At 40.7% G+C, this 22,454-nt stretch overlaps 2 protein-coding genes across 2 annotated transcripts; one reads left to right on the forward strand and one right to left on the reverse strand.

The window, feature by feature from the left end:
• The first annotated feature begins 85 nt into the window (after nt 1-85).
• Nucleotides 86-9,050, forward strand: LOC145492885 (uncharacterized). The gene is made up of 4 exons (XM_081472260.1): nt 86-1,343; nt 3,168-4,834; nt 5,797-6,040; nt 6,218-9,050. The coding sequence occupies exons 1-4, from the start codon at nt 681-683 to the stop codon at nt 6,629-6,631; spliced, it is 2,988 nt and encodes a 995-aa protein (XP_081328386.1). The 5' UTR covers nt 86-680; the 3' UTR covers nt 6,632-9,050.
• A 1,369-nt stretch (nt 9,051-10,419) lies between these two features.
• Nucleotides 10,420-22,415, reverse strand: LOC145492889 (dual serine/threonine and tyrosine protein kinase-like). The gene is made up of 6 exons (XM_081472263.1): nt 20,723-22,415; nt 16,709-17,076; nt 15,520-15,810; nt 12,805-14,225; nt 11,944-12,184; nt 10,420-10,898 (listed from the first exon to the last, which is right to left on the reverse strand). The coding sequence occupies exons 1-6, from the start codon at nt 20,736-20,738 to the stop codon at nt 10,431-10,433; spliced, it is 2,805 nt and encodes a 934-aa protein (XP_081328389.1). The 5' UTR covers nt 20,739-22,415; the 3' UTR covers nt 10,420-10,430.
• Between the last annotated feature and the right edge of the window lie 39 nt (nt 22,416-22,454).

Here is a 22,454-nt window from a genome sequence, read left to right on the forward strand (position 1 = left end):
GGACATTCACGTGATAACCACTCTCATTGTGGGTTCGGTTTTATGAGGGGGGAGGGGGGAGTAAACTCTCACGTACACGCTCTTAGGGCTCGTCTCGCGTTCCTACCCCAGGTGGGAGAGGTACGCGTAACCAGCCCTAAGAGCGTCTGCGTGGGAGTCTAGGAGGAAAGTTCATGTCTGTTGTTTCCCGTTGAAGTTTCCGAAATCTATTCAGTGAAAAACGATTTTGTTCAGGAAGTGTTGCCATGCTGCCGAAGTAAATACCCATAGGTTCAAGACGGTTGTTTGCTGTTTGTTTTTCGCTGTTTATGTTTATTTGTTCGTATTTCGGTTTTACTTTTTTGTATATTTATCTTGGCTATGCCCTAAACCCTTCGGAAATTCACTGAGCACGTAGGAAAAACTAGACAAAACTGATTTTGAACAAACAAACTAACGTGTAGTACTCTGTAATGGCCTGACACTCAATAATAAAGTTGGATTGTTGTCAATCTCCCTCTATTTCTTTCCTCTGTCTTTCCCCTCTTTTTTGCGTCGAAGTCTTCCGTTGGTCCCCTACTTCTTAAAGTCCACTACAGCCGGCTTTTCCAACCTTGTTACAGTTCTAGGAATCATATTTCACATTCCACTACAATTCGGTACTCTGCTTAAAATCACTTTGTTGCTCGGCTTGCAGTAAAATGTCTCGACCGCCAACGATTGATGACTTTAAGAGTTTCTCTGACTTGCAAGAGGCCATTGATGAGTTTAAACGTTATTCAGATCGCACCACGAGCTTGTACGAACGAACCGTGACTTGCATTCGCGAGATCGTAGCGAGTGTTCCAGCCGATAAAGCGGAAGCAGTGCAATCCGCGACTCTGTTCTCGAAGCAGGAAGATGTGCTGAGAGAGCTTCAGAAAAGCCCTTCTGTGTTCTTCATTGGCGAAAGGAATTGTGGAAAAAGCTCCATACTGAACGAACTTCTCGGACAGAGTTCATTACCAGTTCACGAAAACCCGTGCACGGCTAGAATCGTACGAATCAAATACGCCGAGCAGTCTTACGCCAGGCTCGTCGGACCGGACGGTAGAGAGGTCAAAAAAGAGTTCCTCCAAGGCAAACATCTTCCTGAAAATCTCATAGTAGTCAAAGATGAGGACAGAGAGAATGAGGAGGCCTTAGATGCCATTGTGGAAGTGGGATTAAACCACAAGCTTTTACGAAGTGGAATCGAGCTGATTGACTCACCAGGGAAGAGTGAGTCGGAAGTTTTGGATAGAGTACTGGATGACTTTTTAAGCAAAGGCACCGTGCCATTATTTGTGTATGTTATCAACGGAAATACCCGACTCACACGCTCGGTAAGTGCAATGTAGTTATTTGCTCGTTTATTCCTCAAAAACTGTTATGTTTTTTATCTCGCTAATCTCTTGGGGCACTTATGTTTTTATTCATAACTGACGAAGCGTAAATTTGAATGCGAACGTTCGTTGAAAACGTCAACATAAGAGAAGAAAGGGCCCAAATTGGCAAAGTTGGGTTGACAAAAATCGCTTTTGTGACATAGACTTTGGGAAACGGCTCATTAATTGTTAGGGTACCCCACACGTCAGACACCAGCATCCCACATTGACTATTTCCTGGTGTGCCATTTTCACCGTTTCGTGTTTTAAACACTCCTCTCCTCTCCACTCCTCTCCTACTGTTGTTATTCAATTGCCATTCGATGAGAAAATAGAGACCAGAATCCGCGTGTACAATTGCCGATTTGCAAATCTGTCTTATCACAGGTAATCAAACATGGTTACGGGTATTTATCAAGATCTATTCATTTGTGAAAAATTGTTGCTGCCTTAATCAATCTGAAAAGTGTAATCAGTCTTGACCATGTCCCTTAGATGGGGCATATGGGGATTTTCACAAGTATTCTAACCCCTTCGAGGGGCATTTGCAAGTTTTGTTTTGTTTTGTGTTTTTGTTTTTCTTTTCACTTACAACTGCCCAGTATATCTTGGTGTCCTTTGATCTCCTCTAACTTTCTTTGTTTTGTTTTCATAGCTAAATGTTTCCGATGTTCAGTAATTATGTTATATTGTTAGAAAATTTTTCTACAGTCTTCCGAGACTCATCGAGAATCATCTTTTGATTTTCCTAGTTCGACATACAATTGGATTTCCTTCGCAGAACGTCGACACGATGCACATTTCGAGTTGTGCAGGTCTAGATTTGAAGCAGCCCGTCCATAAACCGAGCAATTTAGAACTGTACTAAATGAAACTATTGTGGAGGCGCGGTGGCCTCATGGTTAGTGCGCTCGACCCAAGATCGCACCGTTGGGGTTCGAGCCCAGGCCGAGGAAACTGTTGTGTTCTTGGGCAAGACACTTAACCCTCACAGTGCCTCCTTTTACCCAGGTGTATACATTTAATTCTTGGGGGTAACCCTGCGATGGACTAGCATCCCATCCAGGGGGGAGTAGAAATACTCCTAGTCGCTTCATGCTACGGAAGCCGGGATAAGCTCTGGCCTGATGGGCTGCTTAGCTAATATGCAGACTTACTGACTTACCCTTTTGCCTTTACCTAAAGAAACTCTGTACCTGGACAATGCCTTAAGATTCTAGCTTGTCTGCTATTCTGTTTGTTTGTTTGTTTTTATTTTTCAACTGAATGCTCGAACAAGAAAATATTCAAAGTTCAAAGTTGTTCTAGATAAAGCCTACTTTGGGGTTTGAGAGCCCACTCTACCGAAACCTATTTTGTTTCCTGTAGCATGATTGCTACGCATCCTGCAATTGACGCTTGGTTATCCCCTCCCCTCCCCAGAAGTTTTATTTTCAGATCAATGGCACCTATTTATACCTTCGAGTCGAGGGAAGTACTAGGAAAGTAAATTTTGTTGGCCAACTGTCTTGACCGCTCGATGCGTGATCCAACTGGCCAATCATTATCCCAACGCGACTGATTATAATGGGTGACCGGGCCTCACCCCTAAAATTTGGGTAATCCTGTTTGTAGTGGTTTCAATTCGACCTGGCGTCATTCTGAAGTTGGTCACTAAAATAATATCGAATCCTCTCAGTGCCCATTGGAATTCATTTGTGTCTTCCCTCACTGAGCCATTGAGTTTTCTGAAAGCTAGATGTTTTCTTAACCACTTCTTTCAATTAATTTTTCTTTAATAAGGATCATGAGACGCTGGACTTCTTGAAAGACAAATTTCCCCTATCACACATTTTGTTCGTCTGCAACAAATTGGACACTACTAAAGAAGCAAAGCAATATGATCGCAGGGCAGCGGCTCGCAAAGATTCTCACGATAAGGAAGATGACGACGACGACGACGGCGACGGTGGTGGTGGTTGTAGCGGTGGTCATTGTGATGGCGATGACGACGACAATGACGACGAAGACAAAGACGAGGACAAGGAAGTCAACAGAGAGGAGCAGGAGCAGGAGCATGAGGAAAAAGGAGCAGTTATTAAGAAAGGAGAAGCTGTTTTCAATCAGTTGAGAGACAAGTTTGCCCTGGGAGAAACGTGGGAAACATGTCCCTTTTATTACGCTATGTCGGCAAAGGAAGTTCGCCAAGAGCGCTTAGCAAAGCGGGAGGCAGAGTCCACTAGAAGATTTCGACGATTTCAAACCAGCCTGCAGGATCATCTTGGAAAGGTCATAAAGAACCAAACCAGAAGAGTAGTGCAGAAGCTCTTGGTTCTTCAAGAAAGCTTTGCCAACGTCGTCCAGGTGCAAAGGACTTCCATCACGCAAAAAGCATCTGTTGTGCCGGAAATAGTACAAAAGGCAACCAAGGTTCAAAACAAAATGGTCAAATCATTGTCAACAATTACTCTTGAGTCACAGAAATCAAAAAGGAAGATTCTAGAGGACTTGGAATTACTAAAGACGAAGATTTTACATGAGGCCGAAGTGTATAAAGTTGAAAGCCCACCCAAACTTCAACGGGAATTCCAGACCATGGTAAGAGATGAGCTTCCATCTTACTCGAACACACTCCTGAACGCTGCTTTTGACGTTGCGTTTGCAAAATTTGTTGGCGACATGAAAAGCAGCATCTTGGAAAAGACATGCCAAATCCTTGAAAACGCTGTTCAAGTGCTAATGAAGGATTATGTTAATGATTTCACGATTGCTGTGACTGAGTTCAATAAAGACCTCAGCAATCCAATTGTCTCTCGCATTCTAGAGGAAATTTACGACGTCCAGTTGTTGGCAGCTAAAGTAGAAACCGATCAGCTTCTTCAACTTGTGATGAATGCACTCCTTGACTCTATGAGCGAAGTTGCCAGAATTGCATTGAGGATTGAGATCTCGGAACCTCTCTCCAAATGTCTCTGTCCGGAAGACTTGTCAAGCTATGCTGCTATTAAAATAGATGTTCTCAAGAAAACACCAAGACTGAACATTTGCGGCACTCTACTGGCTACCATTGACTTTAACCACGTAGTGGATTCAGTTCGAGAAGCTTGCACTAGTCACCTTCTGAAAACGCACGAGCAATTCATAACTGCCTTGTCCTTATTCATCTCCTTGCAAGACGCCTTTGCTAACAGCGACATGTCATCGCAGCTTGAAGTGTTTCGTCTTTACTTTACCCCACAGATACGTAAGCTGACTGTTGAGGGAATGGCTTTGAATTTTTTACAGATCTTTGGACCTGTTACCCTCGGTCAACCTATTGCCCAAGCACGGCATGGCATTATCTATGAATGCACAAGCCCACGTTGGTGCAGAGCTTCGCCTTCCGGTCAGTGTGTGGTTAAGGTTCTTGACAGGAGAGATGTGGGAGAGAGTGCCTGGAACCAGACTGCTGTTGATTTAGTCAATATGAGGTGAGTCTCAGAGGTGTTTTTTTTTTTTTTTTCTTAGAAAATGCATCCAAAGTTTTCAGTGAATGAAAAGTCAAGTATAAGCAAAAAATCTAGATGCGGGGTTTTCATACCCGATGGGCTAAAGAGATCTGTCCTTCCCTCCAATGATAGATTGAAATTAATTAGCTACGTCACGGTCTGCGCATCTTTTTCAAGTTCGTCGTTTTTAATCCGTGTTAATCTTCACATCCATAATCTCCTTGTTCCTTTATGGTTTGTTATGTTGTCTTTGGTGTTTTTATATGTTTGTAAACTATTATTTTCAGGTTTCCTTCAGTCAAAAGAGCAATTTTGTATATGATTGAGCGCTCCTTTAAAATCAGCACAAAACTAAGTTAAGAAGACTGCGACAATTTGAATTTCATCTAACTTGTAATCGATCCACAAGTATTTACAAGTGCCTTGATTAAATTTTGAGAGAGTGTGACTAATTAAGGTTTGCACAAAACACTTTCTTTGTTTATTTAAAATATTTTCTTAGATTCGGTTCAAAAGAGGTGGACTGGTTGTCGTTAAGGCTTTTCATCGGGAGAAATTTTGCAATTGAAAAGACGGTGTCGCATAAGAAATTTTCTTGTGAATTATTGCAGGCAATGGTTGCCCAAGGCAATAAATCAAAGGAAATAAAATTGAACATTAAATTAACATAAAAAAAAATATATTAAAATAAGCCTAACAGGTATCGAATGTTTTAGCATGAAAGTCTCAAAAACACCATCCGGTAGGGTCATAATCGGACGAGCTTTATTGAAATCTAAGCCCAACGAAAGAACTTTCGCGTCAGAGATTTGGGTAGTGTTAGTAGTTTTTTTCCGAGCTTTGAGCATGTTCACGGACTGATGTGGTATATCGTATTAAAAAATTAGCCCAGTTATTAAACCACAAGAGAGTTTGCTGACTATGCTGTTCCTTTGAATCTCTAGGGATATAATTGAGCAACTCCATGGCTCTCACACAAACCTGTTGCGCCTGCATGGCTGGGTTATCCCTACGGATGATATCTTACACGTCGTCATGGAGAAGGCAGACAGGGTGCTGCTGCGCGCTCTCCAAGAAGGACTACCGCTGTACAGGAGGATGCGCATAGCACTGGATGTGGCTGAAGGACTAAAGGCCATTCACGATATTGATTACATTTATGAGGATCTCAAACCTGGAAACATCTTGGTTTGTATAAATTGTCGGAGCAAAGTCAACATAATGAAGTAACATTGTTATTCTTACATCAAGTCATAACGGTGCAATGTGAAACTTCTTAGTCCAAATTGAAGTTTGGACATTTTTTTGTTACACCGCTTTTGTTGAGAAGTACGTGGTTTAATACTTGCTTTATTTCCTCCTCAGCTGATGTTTGATGGAACAGCCAAGATCAACCTTGCCAAACCAGAGAGTCCTTATGACATGACAGCTCTGGGTGCACCATTCCACATTTCACCTGAAATGTACCAGTATCATGGTAGAGGCCACCTCAGTTACAGTTCGTACGACATCTATGCATTTGGAATGCTTCTATGGGTACTCTGTGAAGGAACTGGAACAGCACGGCCGGAAGTGTACAAAGACCTGGAAACCATTGAAGCCATGCAGAAAGTGGTGGTAGAAGGTGTTGTACCAAAGAGGCTTCCTGTGGTGAGCGATGCCTGCTGGGAATTGATGAGGAGGTGCTGGGATGAAAGAGAATCCTTGCAAATGATACACCTCGTGCCAAGATTGCAACTGATATTGGAAGCATGCATGTCAGAAATCAATGAAAAGTGAAATTTGTACTCATATAAATCAACAACTCTATACCCCATACAAATGGAATGTAATTGCATGTCCATAATGTTAAGGGACCACGTTAGGCAGGTGAACTGATTGTGAAAAATCAAAAGTATGTAGGAAGTAGCTTCAGGAATGAACATAAGATGGCTCCGTTCAGTGCAGATAAAAAATGCCTGATTCCACAAGCGATTAAGAAGTTGCTCTCTAAGTAATGGAAGTTGGATTACACAGTAGTAATAAGACGGCAAAACAAATGAGTGAATGAATGAATCAGTGCATGCTTGCGGTAATTAACGCATTCAGCAACATATATCCATGTTTTAAGTAATTAATATCAAATTTATCTTACCTAGTATTTAATTACGTTCAGTAAGTTCGATTTTATATCGCACAGTTTTATGAGCTTTTAATTCCAAGAAGGTCACTTTAAGTACACGTGTATTTCAGAGCAAAAAAAACGTGAAAAATGTAGCCTAATTAACTATGCCTGCGTAAATAAATCACAGTGACGATAATAATTCAATGAGTAAACGAACAGAAAGTAACGATTTTCCATTGTGTTGCGAGATTTAACAAGTTCAATGAACTTGATAGAAATTCAAAATACATTAATTAATGGTAATTTTTACTGGACCAAGACTCAGTGACTCTTAATTGGTGTAGAAGACACAGAACAAAAAAAGACAATGAAAACAATAAGGGTTATTTTGTGGCGCGTACTGTGTCTTATGCATCAAGGACGAGCCAACCCACTTTGCTTTTAAGCAATGGGACACGTATTTATTCGCCATTCCGGTATTGGTCCAGTAATCCCACAAAAGCAACTTCAAATATTCCATACATTTGAGATGTCGGAGCTTCCTGGTTAGAAATACAATAGAAAGAAAAATTTTCGGCCAAAAAAATCCTTTAAGGAGTATGATTTGAGTTTATTTCCACCATTATTGATATTATCATGTCCCATTCATTTCGAGTCTGGTCCCTCAGGCGGCTCACAAGCTTCACGTGAATGGCGGAGGTGAAAGCTCTTCACTGAATCATTCGAATTCGATGGATGAAAACCATCTTATGCTCGATAGACGCTGAAAATAGCAAACAGGGCCAACAAGACAACCTTCCAAGAATTGCCTCAGATCACTATCGATAAGCTAGCCGAACCCTCCTAAGGTAAAAGTGCAAACAAAAAAAGGGCTACGCCCAAGTGGTTAGTGATTAATAGAATTGCCGATCTCGTATAGTACCAGTCTGGACCAAAAGAGAAAACAATGAAAAACAATAATTTACAGAGGCCCACTGACTCCGATCTTCAACAGACGACCGAAGGTTATACTAAGCACACTCTTAACACAAACAATGCAAATGTACCACATTGTTCTAAACAAGGAAGCAATAGAGAAGAGTTTATCGAGGTTGGGCGGTTAAAAAGTATTTTTTGGGGGTAGGGGTGGTGGGTGTGGGCGCTTATTCGAGGGTGGGCGCTTATTAACTTTATTCGAGGTGGCTGCTTATTCGAGGTTGGGCGCTTAATCGAATAAATACGGCATTAACTGAAACTTTTTACAAGTTATTCATATTTCCAAACATACTGACAACTAGAAGAACTTTAGATTATATTCTCTTGCATGTGGAATGCAACTAAGCTAAGCTTCAGAACGTTACTTACCAACTTAAAGGTCTTAAAAGTCATTTTCCATACTCCCAAAAATACTGATAACTAGGAGAGCTTTAGATTATATTCCCTTGCATGTGGAATGCAACTAAGCTAAGCTTCAGAACGTTATTAACTGAAAAGTCTTAAAAGTTATTTATACTCCCAAAAATACTGAGAACTAGAAGAACTTTAGATTACATTCCCTTGCACGTGAAATGCAACTAACCTAGCTTCGGAACGTTGCTTATCAATTGAAAAGTCTTAAAAGTTGTTTATACTCCCCAAAATACTGACAACTAAAAGAACTTTAGATTATATTCCCTTGCACGTGGAATGCAACTAACCTAGCTGCAGAACGTTGCTTATCAATTGAAAAGTCTTAAAAGTTGTTTATACTCCCAAAAATACTGACAACTAGAAGAACTTTAGATTATATTCCCTTGCATGTGGAATGCAACCAAACTAACCTTCAGAACGTTACTTATCAACTGCTAAGTGTTAACAGTTATTTATACTCCCCAAAATACTGACAACTAGAAGAACTTTAGATTATATTCCCTTGCACGTGGAATGCAACTAACCTAGCTGCAGAACGTTGCTTATCAATTGAAAAGTCTTAAAAGTTGTTTATACTCCCCAAAATACTGACAACTAGAAGAACTTTAGATCATTTTCCCTTGCATGTGGAATGCAACTAAGCTAACCTTCAGAACGTTACCTATCAACTGGAAAGTCTTAAAAGTTGTTTATACTCCCAAAAATACTGACAACTACATGAACTTTAGATTATATCTCCTTGCACATGGCATGCAACTAAGCTACGCTAAGCCTCTGTCTGTTGCTTGTTCTATTTCTCTTTTTACTTTGTTTTTGGTTGGGGCGTTGGGAGTAGAGATATTTAAAATACCTTGTGGAAGTTGACTTGACAACAAAAATCGAAAACTTTACAAGTGCTTCAACGAAGATCTGCCAAAAACGGCGATACTTCTCCCGTCAGTGGAAATATCATTGTTGAAACTTTTCTCATTGTATCAACGCCCTCTAGTTACTTTTGGTACTTAATACGAGGTAGCTAGCTCGCCCGTCTTTCCTATCGCTGTTTTACATGAAACGATGCGAGGTATAACTGAAGAATATGGCTGCCTCAGCTCTAACAACAGATCTTGATCACGCAATCTTAAAGTTCTATCAAGCTCATTGAAATAATATTCTCTTGTTAATTCTATTATTTCTCAGGATGTAGTTAACACTGAAAACGGCTCCTCGACTAGCTCATCCGTCTTTCCTATCATCATTTTACATAGCTGAAAACGATGCGAGGCTTAACTAGTTGAAGAATATCGCTGCCACCAAAATCGGATCTCGAGGGCGCAGTCTGAAAAGAACCTACTCTTCAAGTTCCATCGATAACTATCCGTCTTGTTTATGATATTTGTGAGCGTTTCTCCGTCTAACCAAACTCAGAACTAATTTTTAGGTGTACTTAACGAAAATGGTTATTACGGTATAGTGACAACGATATTCTGGTGTAAACAATTGACACTGTTTTGTCCATTCATCAAATTAAACTGGATGCTGAAATCGTAACCGGAATCAGAGGTCTTCTTTTGCCAGTTGACGACGGTCAATATACGACAGACAACTGACGACCGACGACAATAATACTAATAACAAATTAACGGTATTACTTTATCATGTAGGTCAGGATTTTTATGATCATTCTGTGGCCTACAAACCGGTCGTAAAACTTAGTTTAGATCAACCTGTATGCCAACGTGATCAGTAACATTTGAAATCATCTCTATTTACAAGTTTCTAACACGTATTTAAGGCCTCAGTTATTCACATTTGGTAATAAAAAAAATACGACCTGTCCCTTTAGTTACGCTAAACACTTCCAACAATGAAACGCATGGTCGCCACAGACATCAAACATTTGTCTTCTACAACAAACGTTACAGTGCAAGACACACTGCAAGATTTCAAAGATGAAGGCGTTAACCCTGGATCGTGCGAATTTACTTTAGAGAAAAGCTTTGCAAAGCATGACAAATTTGGTGGTAGTTCCATCGTTTTCTTTTAGAGATAAATCTAACAATCGACTAAAACAATCGAGTTCGCTTTCACAAACTTGTTTTTCTTTTACAGACTTGTATCTTTATAAAATTCATAAGAAGATAGCACCTCAGCGACTTGTAATTTGAAGTTATCCATCAGTGACATCAAAACGCCTTCTTGTCGCTGAGCATTAAACATGGTCTGGACAATTTTTAGCGCTTCCACCTTTCCGCCCGAATGCCGACCCCCCGGGTCCTTCCACCCAGAGACGTGATCAGAATCTTTCTCCTGGGTGATGGCAGCATACACCTCGTTTACGTTGCTTGTCTGAGCGTAGGCTGGCCTGTCGTACTTTTCTCCCAACAGAATCAAGAGTAGAACAGCAAGGCTGTACGCACAGTGGGTTTGAAGAGTGCTCACCGTGTCAGGGTCAACCTTGCAGGCACCAGGATTCTTACGTGGTACGTGGAAAGGCGCTAAATTGTCGGGATAAGGGATTGAATCATCTCTTGGCTTGGAGACGTTTAGTTTTGCGTTCAGTTTAACATCAAGCTGTTAAGGGACAGACACTATAAATAAATGTGATTTAGACAATCTAGACAATAAATAATTTGTTCTTAAAATGATGTGCAGTTTTCGTGCAAATTCACAATTACAAAGTGCTACGTTTTAACGTATTTTGAGTTTTTTCCGCCCGCTTCCTGATTTTGTCTTTCGACATATAGCTGTTTCGACAAAGGTTGTCCCACACAAGCGTAAAAATGCCGATTGGTATCATGGCTAGTAATAGTCTGGCGTTGCTTGATTGAGGTTAACAGTGTTTCAGGAAGGAGAAGCATTAATACACGTGTTTGTGCTGTTTCCTTCTGTTATGAAATGCCTTCAGCTTCAAGTAACCGTTGGCCACCATTACTCATAATACCTTTCGACATTGTCGCGTACGCTTTTACACTTTTGTAGGACAACCTTTCTTTAAACAGCTGTATTTTACTTCGTCTACAGCTTGTCAGTGTGCAAAAAATTAAACATATATAAGCAAATCTCTCAAGAAGGAATGTTCACGGCTGACATCGAGCCATTGGTGGCACAAAATGTTTACCGTAGTGCTAGAAACGTGGTGCGGGTTTCTTTTTTTTTTGAAGTATTTTTAAACCCTTGAAACGTGAAGTGAATCAAGTGGATCAGTTTTATATTAGTAAATTTAACTTAAATACGGAGAAATGTTTATAGTTTTCTGATCACTTATTGTTGTTGCGATTTTGTCTACATTAGTATTCTATGTATTTCATATCTTATCTCAGGCAGTTCTTTTAAAATAAGGAATCTAGAATGCTATATAAACTGGCCTAATTACTCAGATATCTCCTTTTTATACTTGTAAATATATTTAATTCTTTATTTTATTTTATTTTGATCATCTGTGTAATTGAATATGAGTAAATAAATAAATAAATGAATAAATAAATAAATAATTAATTAATTAAGTCAATAACCCCGCCAAAATATCAGAAATTCGTCCCACGGTCCCCACGAAGATTGCCAAGGGAAAACCTGAAACTTGAAACAATCGAGGAAATGGGTAAAAAATTATAAATACCAGAACATTTGTAATCCTCAGGTCCACATGGTGAATGCCTCTGATCCAGCAGTTCTCGAGGGCGTCAGTCATTTGCTGTGCTATTCTTAATCCTCGGACCAGTTTGATGGGATTCTCCTGGCCACTCTGCAGACGGTCGAACAAGTCTGTGTTCATCCTTGGAAACAGGACAGTGACTTCATTGCTTCCATCCAGAATCAATGAAACAGGTTTTAAAATTGTGGAAATGTCTTCTTGAATCCTACAGGTATTAAAGGAAAAGTTTGACTTTTACCTCGACGTCCTAAAGAGCACATTTCTGTACGGACGCAATCGTCAGGCTAAAAAAATTAATTTTGGTCTCTCCAGAACAAAAAAATTTACACCGTAGAAATTTGTAAACAGAACAATGCACTGCTAGTCTGTACGCACATGGGGGTTTGGGATCAACGCAGACTTTGTGCCCCCCACCCCCCCCCCCCCCCTCCCGAATCCTGCCCTTTTTTCTAAACTGACGCTCTTTTGTGAGGCTTAATTAAGGCCTATCTGATTTTCATTTTTCATCATACTTATCAAAGACAAAGAAAACAGTACCCTGGGTGCCAGAGGGGTTTTTGTTTCGTAGCGAAAACGCTGTCAGTGAACGGCGAAGTGAGCCCTATGAGTAATCTGCAATAATATCTCCTAACAATATCAATATAAAACAACGAAGAACCGGTTTCGAGAATGACAGAAGTCATCACCAAAAAATAACATTTTTTTCGATAATAACATATATTCTCTCAGCTAGAACCATACAAAATGTAGAAGACCATTTAGGAGAACTTGCATTTAGACTCTGAGGCTAATTGTGTTTTCATGTCCTAAAATGCTATATCTGACCTTCTTGAGGTTTTTGTGATGCCTAACAGGTGTTCATCTTGCTTTGCCTCGTTGCAGGTCAGTTGTTTTATTACTCGAAGCTTGTTAGACTTGTCTTCAAACACTTGGCCCCTGTGACCCTTCCTTCCCACTCGAGCCCCAAACGCTGCTTTCCAGGGAACTTCACACGCCAGCGACTGATACAGAGCTTTAGCTTTGCACATCAGTCTCGCAAAGAATGGGGAGCAGGCGGAGGCAAATTTTCGCTGGACATCTGTCTGCGCCGCGGCGTCTTGGCAAAATAGTCTCATGTAGGCCAGGTTAGCTTGGAACAACTTATGACCACTCTCGACATCTGATAGTATGTTAAAACATATTCTGACAGCGATGGCATCACAGTCAACGTTTTCTAACACACTTTTAGCAATATTCCTCTTCCATTGTTCATTGAGCGTGGTTCCTTTTCCCGTTATGGCGGACCACACGTCGCCAACGACTTTCTTGGCGTCATCAATAAGTTTCACGCCAAATTTCATCAAGGCATAATCGAAATGAACGCATGCGTTCCCATCTTGGAAATGCTGGAGAAAGCTGTACTCTAGTTGCTGCTTGACGAGGTTGAATAGACGATCCTCATCTCTCGTGACCTCGTTGAACTCGCTCTCCAGGGATTCACGCAGCATCTTTGTGATTGAAGAGACCGCCTTTCGTACTCCGTCCATTGCAATGTTCATAATCTTGAACAATACCATGTCTTTGATTTGTCTTCGACACTGTTCCACGACTTCGTTTCGCCCAACAACGTCTCCTATTTTAATTGCATCAAACTGCATTTGGCCTGCCTCAATTACGATTATTTCCCCATAGCTGCGGATGGCGTTTGCAACGATTGTGGCAAATTTAGACTGGTTTTTGCTAACATAATTTCTCATCTTGTTGACATACTGCAGTTCTTTCACTTCTAGCTTATCAAATAACTCATTCTGGGCAGGTATTCTATCTTCCTTGAAATCATAACTCAAGAAAAAATCGAAGACTCTCTCTTGGATCTGACAGAGAAGTTCAGTGGCCGACTTCAAGTGTGCATTTACTCCAAAGGCGGCGAACGGTAGAAGCTTGGACTTCAGCACATCAAACTGCTCTGTATATCGATTGGTCTTTTTCTCCAGTCGAGCAAGTCTCACTTCTTTAGATGACAAACCGTGAAAGAATGGACATTCTGTCCACGGAATGTCTTTAGGCACCATTTGACATTCTGCAAGAGCTTGATAGACCAGTTGCTCTTTTTCCTCACCGCTGCTCGGGCTAGGCTCTTCATCGTCTTCCGAGTCAGAGTCTCTGTCGAATTCTTGAGCTGTTTTGTCTTTGTCCACCTTGTTGCACAAATAAAAAATGGGCAGATTTCCAACTTTTTCCTTCAGCTTTAGAAGAAATCCTCTTTCCTTGAAAACGAGGAAGATAAATGACAAAACCGATTTAAACCAAATGGCCACACTTGGTACACAACTTCTGAAATAATTGGGACAATGTTAACTGCGATTAATCCACGTTGTAACGATAACACACAACTCTCAAAAACTTTTTATCAAGAAAGCGTGCGTCAAGTTCGAGGGAGAAACCCGGAGCAGTTGTCAATTGACACTCGTAACCGCCAAAGTAATCACTCTGGTCAATCACAAAGGAAACAGATAATCCAGTCAACCAGTCGAGCCCAAAAGCAAATACGTATCGTTATGGCGAAGCACGCGAAAACTTCTGCGAGCGAGTTACGTTTGTTTTTGGCTTTCCTTCTAATTGGATGGCAAAGTGGTCCGAGCTGTTAGAGCTAATTCGCTTAGGATAGCAAGGCAAGACCAAACCAAATGCGAATTATTGTTGACACTCAAGTAAAAACTGCCCTAAGATGACAATCTGTTAGCTCTGAATGGGCATGTTGGACGAGGGTTTTTTTCCTGCAAATCGTAGAGTTTAGTAGAACCAAAACGGAGGAAAACATATAACATAATATATAGATTTAGTCAAGCCTAAAAGCGGAGCTCCTAGGCTGGGTTGTTCAAAGCCAAGATAAGCGAGAATTTTGATTTGAGTTTTGTAACTTTACGGTGAGGATTTCCGTTTTTGTTGTTTTGGCCTTCTGTTTTGAGTTTGAATAATCTCAAGGTCCTCAAAATACACAAAACAAAACCAATGAAAACGATTTGTATACAAGAAAAATTATACTTCGGTTAACTCTTATAATTCTGGGTTAGCGTTAAACGGCTTCCGAACAACCCGACATGAGCCCGCGATTCAATCGAAAACCAGCACTTGGTCACAGTCGGCGGTCAACTTCAAAACACGTGACCTCGATGAGCTCTAAACTTGAGCCCGCGATGTGGTTACGTGATACTGGTCAGCGGATACCACGTTTCTATAAGTGTCAATTGACGATAACATGGATACCCAAGATTAAAGAGGGACGCTACAAACCGAGAGTGCATGTCTCTGTCAACCTGTTAGCTGGAGTATGGCCGCCATCTTACGCGACTTCGTCGCCGTCGCCGTCGTCGTGCGTTTGCGCCCACGAGCAATACCGCTAGCCATGGTAAGCATGAGAAAATCAATTCATGGGTTTCCCTTTCTTTCCTATATGGGTATGGGGCTCCGCTTGGAGCTCCGCTATAATCCCCTCTACAGGATAAAAAGATTTTTTGGACATCAATAACCGTTTTAAGCAACACATGCAGCATTACTGACCTGTAATCTCAGGGAGGAATTCCCATCTACGACGTAAATGATAACTTGAAGAGCACCGTGAATGCACTCGTCGACAACCTTATCGAGGGCTTCGTTCTCGCTCATCCCAGGTGCATCGATAACTTCCAGATGGCCATTTTGGAGAAGCGAGTTGTTCAGACCCACTTCGACCACAGCGTTTATCCAGGACGGATCACCTCTCCTACTTTCATCCAGCTCTATTGCCTCTTTCGGTAGTTTCTTCTTACTGAAGAAATGCTTGTCCTCAGAAGGCCTAGACTCATCCAAAACCTTGCAATGTAAAAGCAATGTTTTGCTCAATTTTGTATGATTAACAGGTAATTGAGTCAGGTATATTAATCTTTTTTGCAAATGAGACGATTAAAACTTACAAAAAACAAACCAGGGTACGACAAAGTGGAATAATATAATACTGGTGGTGCTGAGTATGAGCATGTCATTCAAAATGTTAGAGTCCTAGTGTTGTGTTTATAGACAAAGCCCCTCTTTCCCTCACGTTGCCTCTCTCCATCCAGGTGTGTAAAAGGGTACCACTGAATTCTTGGAGGCACCTAACACGGGAAACGGATTAGCAGATGCGCTGTAAACGATTCATTAGTTTTTTACGTTTCTTTTTCTTTTCTTTTCTCACCTACATTTTGTAGTTATACTTAAGTTTGTAGGTCCACATCAGCTTTTTAGCTGCCTTTTAATGATCTACATGACAAATAAAAGTATGTATGTATCGAGCGGAAGAGATACCATCATCCAGGTGTGCAAAAGGGCGTGCAAAAGGGTGCTACCGAATTCTTGGAGGCACCTGACATGGGAAACGGATAAGCAAACGCTGTATGGAGCGGAAGAGGTACCATCATCCAGGTGTGCAAATGGGTGCCTCTGAATTCTTGGAGCCACCTTGCAAGTGGATTGTCAGATTCTGTATCGGGCGAGCGAGGTAACAACATTGGTAGTCGCTTCAGACTCAGAAGCGCATTGTTAGGCCTCTAGCAGTATGATTTCCAAGACTGCAAAACACTTAGTAGCTGATTAACTAAACAACTACTACACAATCATAAAAGACACGAGATACCGAAGCATAGTCAATGTTTTGGCGATCAAAAGCTTTCGACGCTGTCACAGCGTCTTTCTCAAGTGAAAACTGACTTCAAACAGCAACATAACCCATTACCTGGACATAATTCTCTTGACTGTATTTCAGACGAACTATGCGGGATGTACATGGCACTTCAGACGTTGGCATAAATGACCCACCGAGGAGTTCGTTAACAAATGAACTCTTTCCACTGTTCGTTTGACCAACAACTAATAACGTAGATTTCTTGGCAGAATACGACTGCAGACGTTGTCTTTCCGTGTCCGTCATTAAATCGGTTTTCAAGTTCTCCTGCAGCGCTGCCTTCATGTGGTCAATGAACTGTTGTGTTTCCAATGAGCACTGTTCAAAGTAGGTGATGAGGGAGGTCAATTCTTTGAACTGATCCTCAAATGAAGAAGCGGCCACTTCTTCCAACACTGCATAGGCACCTTCACTAGGAGCTGCAATGAAGTAGTAATTTGTAACTGAGTCACTTCAGCGCAAACGCATGACAACAAGAAGATGACAACTGGTTATGCCGTAGTTCTCTGCATGGTAATTAATTTGCTGGAATCAGGAAACATAAAAGGCTCTTTAAGCCAAATTTAATAACTTTCAGTGTAACATTCTGTTTCGTTAGATGATTTTTTGGGTTAATTTTCGTTCTTTGGGGGCCAACAATTGCGATCCTAACACTGCTAACAATAAGTAAACTGAATCGAGGACCCCTAAAGGTTTTTGAACATTACTGAGAGCCCGGCGAGTAATAGTCTTCCCGATATCTTCTCGCTCTCAAAAGATAAAGCATTTGCGATTTTATTCCAAATAACAGATAATCATACATCAAAGTTAAGATTATTGGTGAATTGGTAGAACCTGGTACGGGTAAAATTACTACTGCGCATGTACCAAGCGCACTTAGGAAAGGATGAGTGGATGTAGGTCTAAAGAAATGATATATAAGATTGAAAATAATATATAAATTTAGTCAGGCCTAAAAGCGGAGCTCCTAGGTCGGGTTGTTCAAAGCCCGTTAAGCTAACCCAGGATAAGCAAGAATTTTGATTTAAGGTGGCTCCCTATAATTTTACAATCGCACGCGCGCTGAGGACGTAACCTCAGGTAATCTGCGCGCGCTCAAAGGAAAACGTCTGTGTTTTGCGATATTTATGACGTCAACATGAGCACAAAAAGCAAAACTGACGGTAAATTTTCTCGCGTTTCCTTCGGTGAAATTCCGTAGAATTTGGCAGACTGGCAGTAAACAGTGCACTTTAGTCGGAGCTTGTCTTTCAGGGAAATCTATGAGACCAGTTTTTTCACAGCGGTAAAAGACATAAATTTGCAAGAATCGAAAAAACTATCTGTACAAACCCTACTTTTTTCGTGTTTAAAATTCATATCCCGTAGGATGCCAAGTGCTGTGAAAATTTTGGAAGATTTCACCGAAGTAATTTCAAGAAAATCAAAACTAAACCCAAAATTTTAACAGAGATGATAGTAAAACACTATTTTGAGGACTGGGTGTGAAAACGAATGCAAAAACGGCATTCAAAACATAACACTTACGCGCGAAACGCCAAAGAGGATTACCCTATGGAGCCACCTTACGTTTTGTAACTTTGCAGTGAGGTTTTAAGTAGCACACAAAACAAAAGCAGTGAAAAACATTTGTATAAAGATATATTTATACTTCAGTCAACTTTTAATCCTGGGTTACAGTTAACTGGCCTCTGAACAACCCAACCCTGATTACAACAGCTTAACCTGACATGAGCCTGCAATCCGATCAAAGGCCAGCACTTGGTCAGTGGTCAACTTAGAAAAGAACATGTGACCTCAGTGAGCTCTAAACTTGAGCCCACAATATGGTCACATGATACTGATCAGCAGATACCTTGTTTTGACAGGTGTCAATTGACCATGACATGGACGTCCAATATCAAAGAACGCTATAAACCAAGGGTGCACATCTCTATGAGCCTATTAGCTGGAGTTTGGCCACCATCTTGGGTGACTGTGTCGTCACTGTCACTGTGCACAGACACCCATGAGCAATACTGCTAGCCATAATAACCATGAGAAAATCAATTCATGGGTTTTGTTTTCTTTCCTATGAATGTGGTGCTCCACTTGGCAGCCCATCGGGCCACCGGAGCCTGCTACAAATTCTGTAGTCACAAAATTGATGTATATACAGGTTTATAGCGGAAAACAAAAAGAACAATGATTCAACTGGTCCAAATGAAGTAAAAATAACCATGTTCAGACACCAAACCCTGGCTAAGAATATTACTAGCTGAACTTTCATCATTTGACATGACTGTAGCACAACACAATTATTTTTTTCTGTATTTGCTCTTGTATTTTCATCATGTACAGAAATAATGTTATACCATAAAAATTTGATTATTACACCCCAGGGGGTCAGGGGCTTATTTTCTTTTCAAAAGCTTTGTAAAGGGCTGGGACTTTTAGGAAGGGTGAACCCTCTTTCAAATCACACAAAAGAGGGCTAAATGAGACTAGCTATTGTTTATTTATGATAATAGAACAAAATGTAAGTGGTCAAGCTTCAAATTGAATTTACACTGTATTTCTGTCAATTTATTTTATTTTCTCAGCCTACAATATTGGGGAGAGACGGTGGGGGTGGGGAGGCAGAGGCCTTAGAGAAGGGAAGCGTGCAGAGAAAATGAAGTTCTAATCAGATCCTCTTAAATTAGGTGAGAGGAAATCCCAAGTGAAGCAAGGATGAGACCAGAAATAAGGTCAGATTTCATTTCAGAGAAGACACTAGTAGCTGGGATAACTATGGAAATAAATCTTTCCCATCAGACTGAAACCCAAACAGATTGCTAAGTGCCTTATTGCATACAACTAAGTTTAAGGCCCTATTAGGAATTTTCGGAATACAGGATATTGAGGCAATAAAATTAATGAGATGCAGGATATTTGGGGAAAAAGTTAATGGGATATGGCATATTTGCAACAGATATCCCAAGATATCAAGCGGGATAGTTGTTACCTTTTGCAGTTGGAATTAGCCAGATACAGAACATTTAGGCCAAACATTAACAGGATTTGGGATACTCAGATTCCACACCCCCCCCCCCCCCCCCCAAAACCCGGCTGATGCAGCCTAAAGTCCACCTAACTGAAGCTGAACATTTGGACCAGAATGGGCCAGAATAGGTTGAAATGAGCTGAATTAGAAGATAATTTAAACATGACAGAAGGAGATAAAAAGTCTCCTATGCCAGTTATTAGTACACAAATTACATGTGTACATAGCATACATTGAGAACCATTGCAAAGCTAATGTCCTTGGGTACAAATAATGTAACCTTTACATGCACATCATACGAGTCAGTCAAGGGATAACTTTTCAAATAACACGTAATAGCTTCATTTGTAACAAATGATTTAGACTGACTCCGTTGAAATAATTTCCTTCTGGACATTCCACTCCTGTCCATTCTGTTGAAAAGTGTTAACTAAATTACCCACCTTAATCATAACATATCCGTTTAATTATGCAAAATACAGGAGAAAAAAATCCTGTAAAAGAGACACCTTTTAAAAAGCGGAAGCTAGAAGGGTTTAACCTTAAAAGCACTGAAAGCAATATTTCGGTTATTTACATTTAGTCATTTACATAAATATTCTCAATATCCTCCAAACAACACGGATGTAACTTGGATAATCATATTGTCTTTCGCAACACCAAATTCCCCGAAGTTGCATTCTAGAGAATATAAGGACAGTAAGCAAGGACAATCCTGGAATGAGTGTGTCACTGCCTTGATGATGCAGTATGACTGAGTGTGTTAATATATGCTGACACTGGACGGATCATAAAGTTCCGCATGTCTGATGGCGTTCGTCTTACGTTACAATGATTGATTTCGGTTTTAGTTGCTCAGTGTCGCTGAATGCCATCTAAACCACAATATGAAGCATTCTTTGTTATCAAAGAAACGGTTTGTACCCTAGTAGTGTAATCATTTCGTTTCGTTCGACGTGCAAATGGACAAAGACCACAAATTGCACTTAGCTGATAGTCGACATACAAGTCAAACACACGAGCAACAACGCTTTACTTACCTTCAGAGGCAGCCATGTTCGTGAGCAAGCAATGAGTTCAGCTGTGATTCACAAAGAACATCTACAGCGTGAAATCATTTAGTACAGACGACCAGAACAGGCCACGTTCTCTAATTTCATTCCTGATTCAGTTTGGAGATTCTCGGAAAAACGAAATTGAAAACCAACGTCGCGTGACATACACTGAGTAACAAAAAGAAAATTTGTATTGGAATGGACTTCTCAATGGAACGGATGATGGACGTTAAATTTGGGTTTCGACAAAACACTGACCCCCGGTCAACTGACCCCCTACTGACCCCCCTACTGACCGCCTATAAAATCAATGGGAAAATGAAAATTAAAAAAGCCAAGAACCATCAATGGGACCGATTCAAGTTCATCAATAAATTTAGCTAACCTGAAACTTCCAAGATGGCTGACGCGTTGCAGATTTCCGACTCTCCTGTTCTCCTTTGACTGTTTAGTGGAGGTTTTGTTGACGGAAAATCGAGCAGAGACTAAGTTTCAATATCATCAAATATTGTTTACGTACGCATTCGAAAATAAAGCAAAGAGAAACGCTGACAAATGAGCAGGCTCGCAAAAGGCTCGTGATCGTGAGAGCGACACGAACCCGCGCGTACACCTCAACCGGAAGACGAATTTCATAAGGCAGTTCCAGGCCTCTCGCCTTGTTTTCGCATTTTAAGAACTGTAGTAACTGTAGTATAAACCATTTGGAAAAGCCCGGTGGATTACTTTCTCCTTGGTGCGTGAAGCGTAGTTTGTGCATGTGGAAGGCAAGGGACATGGGGCCACAAGGTTACCAAAATAAACTTCCGATTGATGTAATCGTGTGCGTGTCGCTCGTGGTAAGTCGCGTGCGTGTTAATTTGTCAGAATTTCCTCTCTATTTTCATTGCTTAATTTTCTAATGGGTACAAATACCATACTTGATGATATTCCAACTTATTCTGCGCTCGATTTTCCGTGACAAATCCTCCAGTCGAATGAGAAGGGAGTCGGAAATCTACAGCGATGCGTTCGCCATCTTGAAGATTTGAGGTAAGTTAAATTTATTGATGAACTAGAATCGGTCCCACTGATAGTTCTGGGCTTTTTCTTAATTTTCATTTTCCCGTTGATTTTATAGGGGGTCAGTAGGGGTCAGTTGACTGGAAGTCAGTGTTTTGTTGAAACCCGTTAAATTTTGTCCTAGTATTTAAATAATGATCACTTTCAAGTTCTAAAACTTTTCCGTTTAGACAGGAAGAATATCACTATTGACCGGCATTGATTCATTTATCGACAACTGATTGACTATATTGCCAACTATTCTGATTACACCATCTGATCTGAGAAGCGCGTTCGCACTTTTGTAGCGGCCTCCAAATTAAAATTATATATTTCCATAAACAAAAGAACAAACATAAAGGAAAAGCTCAGCTTCGCAAGTGCCTTTGCCCTCGTTTTCCAGCTGTTCAGCGTGAGCAAAAAACCCCCAAAAAAGGACCTTGGTCACGCAATCTTAAAGGTGTGAAAAGAAAAGAAATGGAAGGCATCTCTACTTGCTTGAGCTTCAACATAAACACATGCCTCTTACACGAAGGTATATTATTAGAGGCCGCTACTAAATCTCAAGGGAAGCCATAGAATATAAAGCGTCAAATAATCCAATTGTGCGCTCCGCCTCTCTTTTCTTCAGTCCGGGCCATGTTCTATACTTTCATTTACAGACGACATTCGTTTC

Source organism: Orbicella franksi, chromosome 7 (genome assembly GCF_964199315.1).
Source record: "Orbicella franksi chromosome 7, jaOrbFran1.1, whole genome shotgun sequence".
In the NCBI taxonomy this organism is placed as follows: Eukaryota; Metazoa; Cnidaria; class Anthozoa; order Scleractinia; family Merulinidae; genus Orbicella; species Orbicella franksi.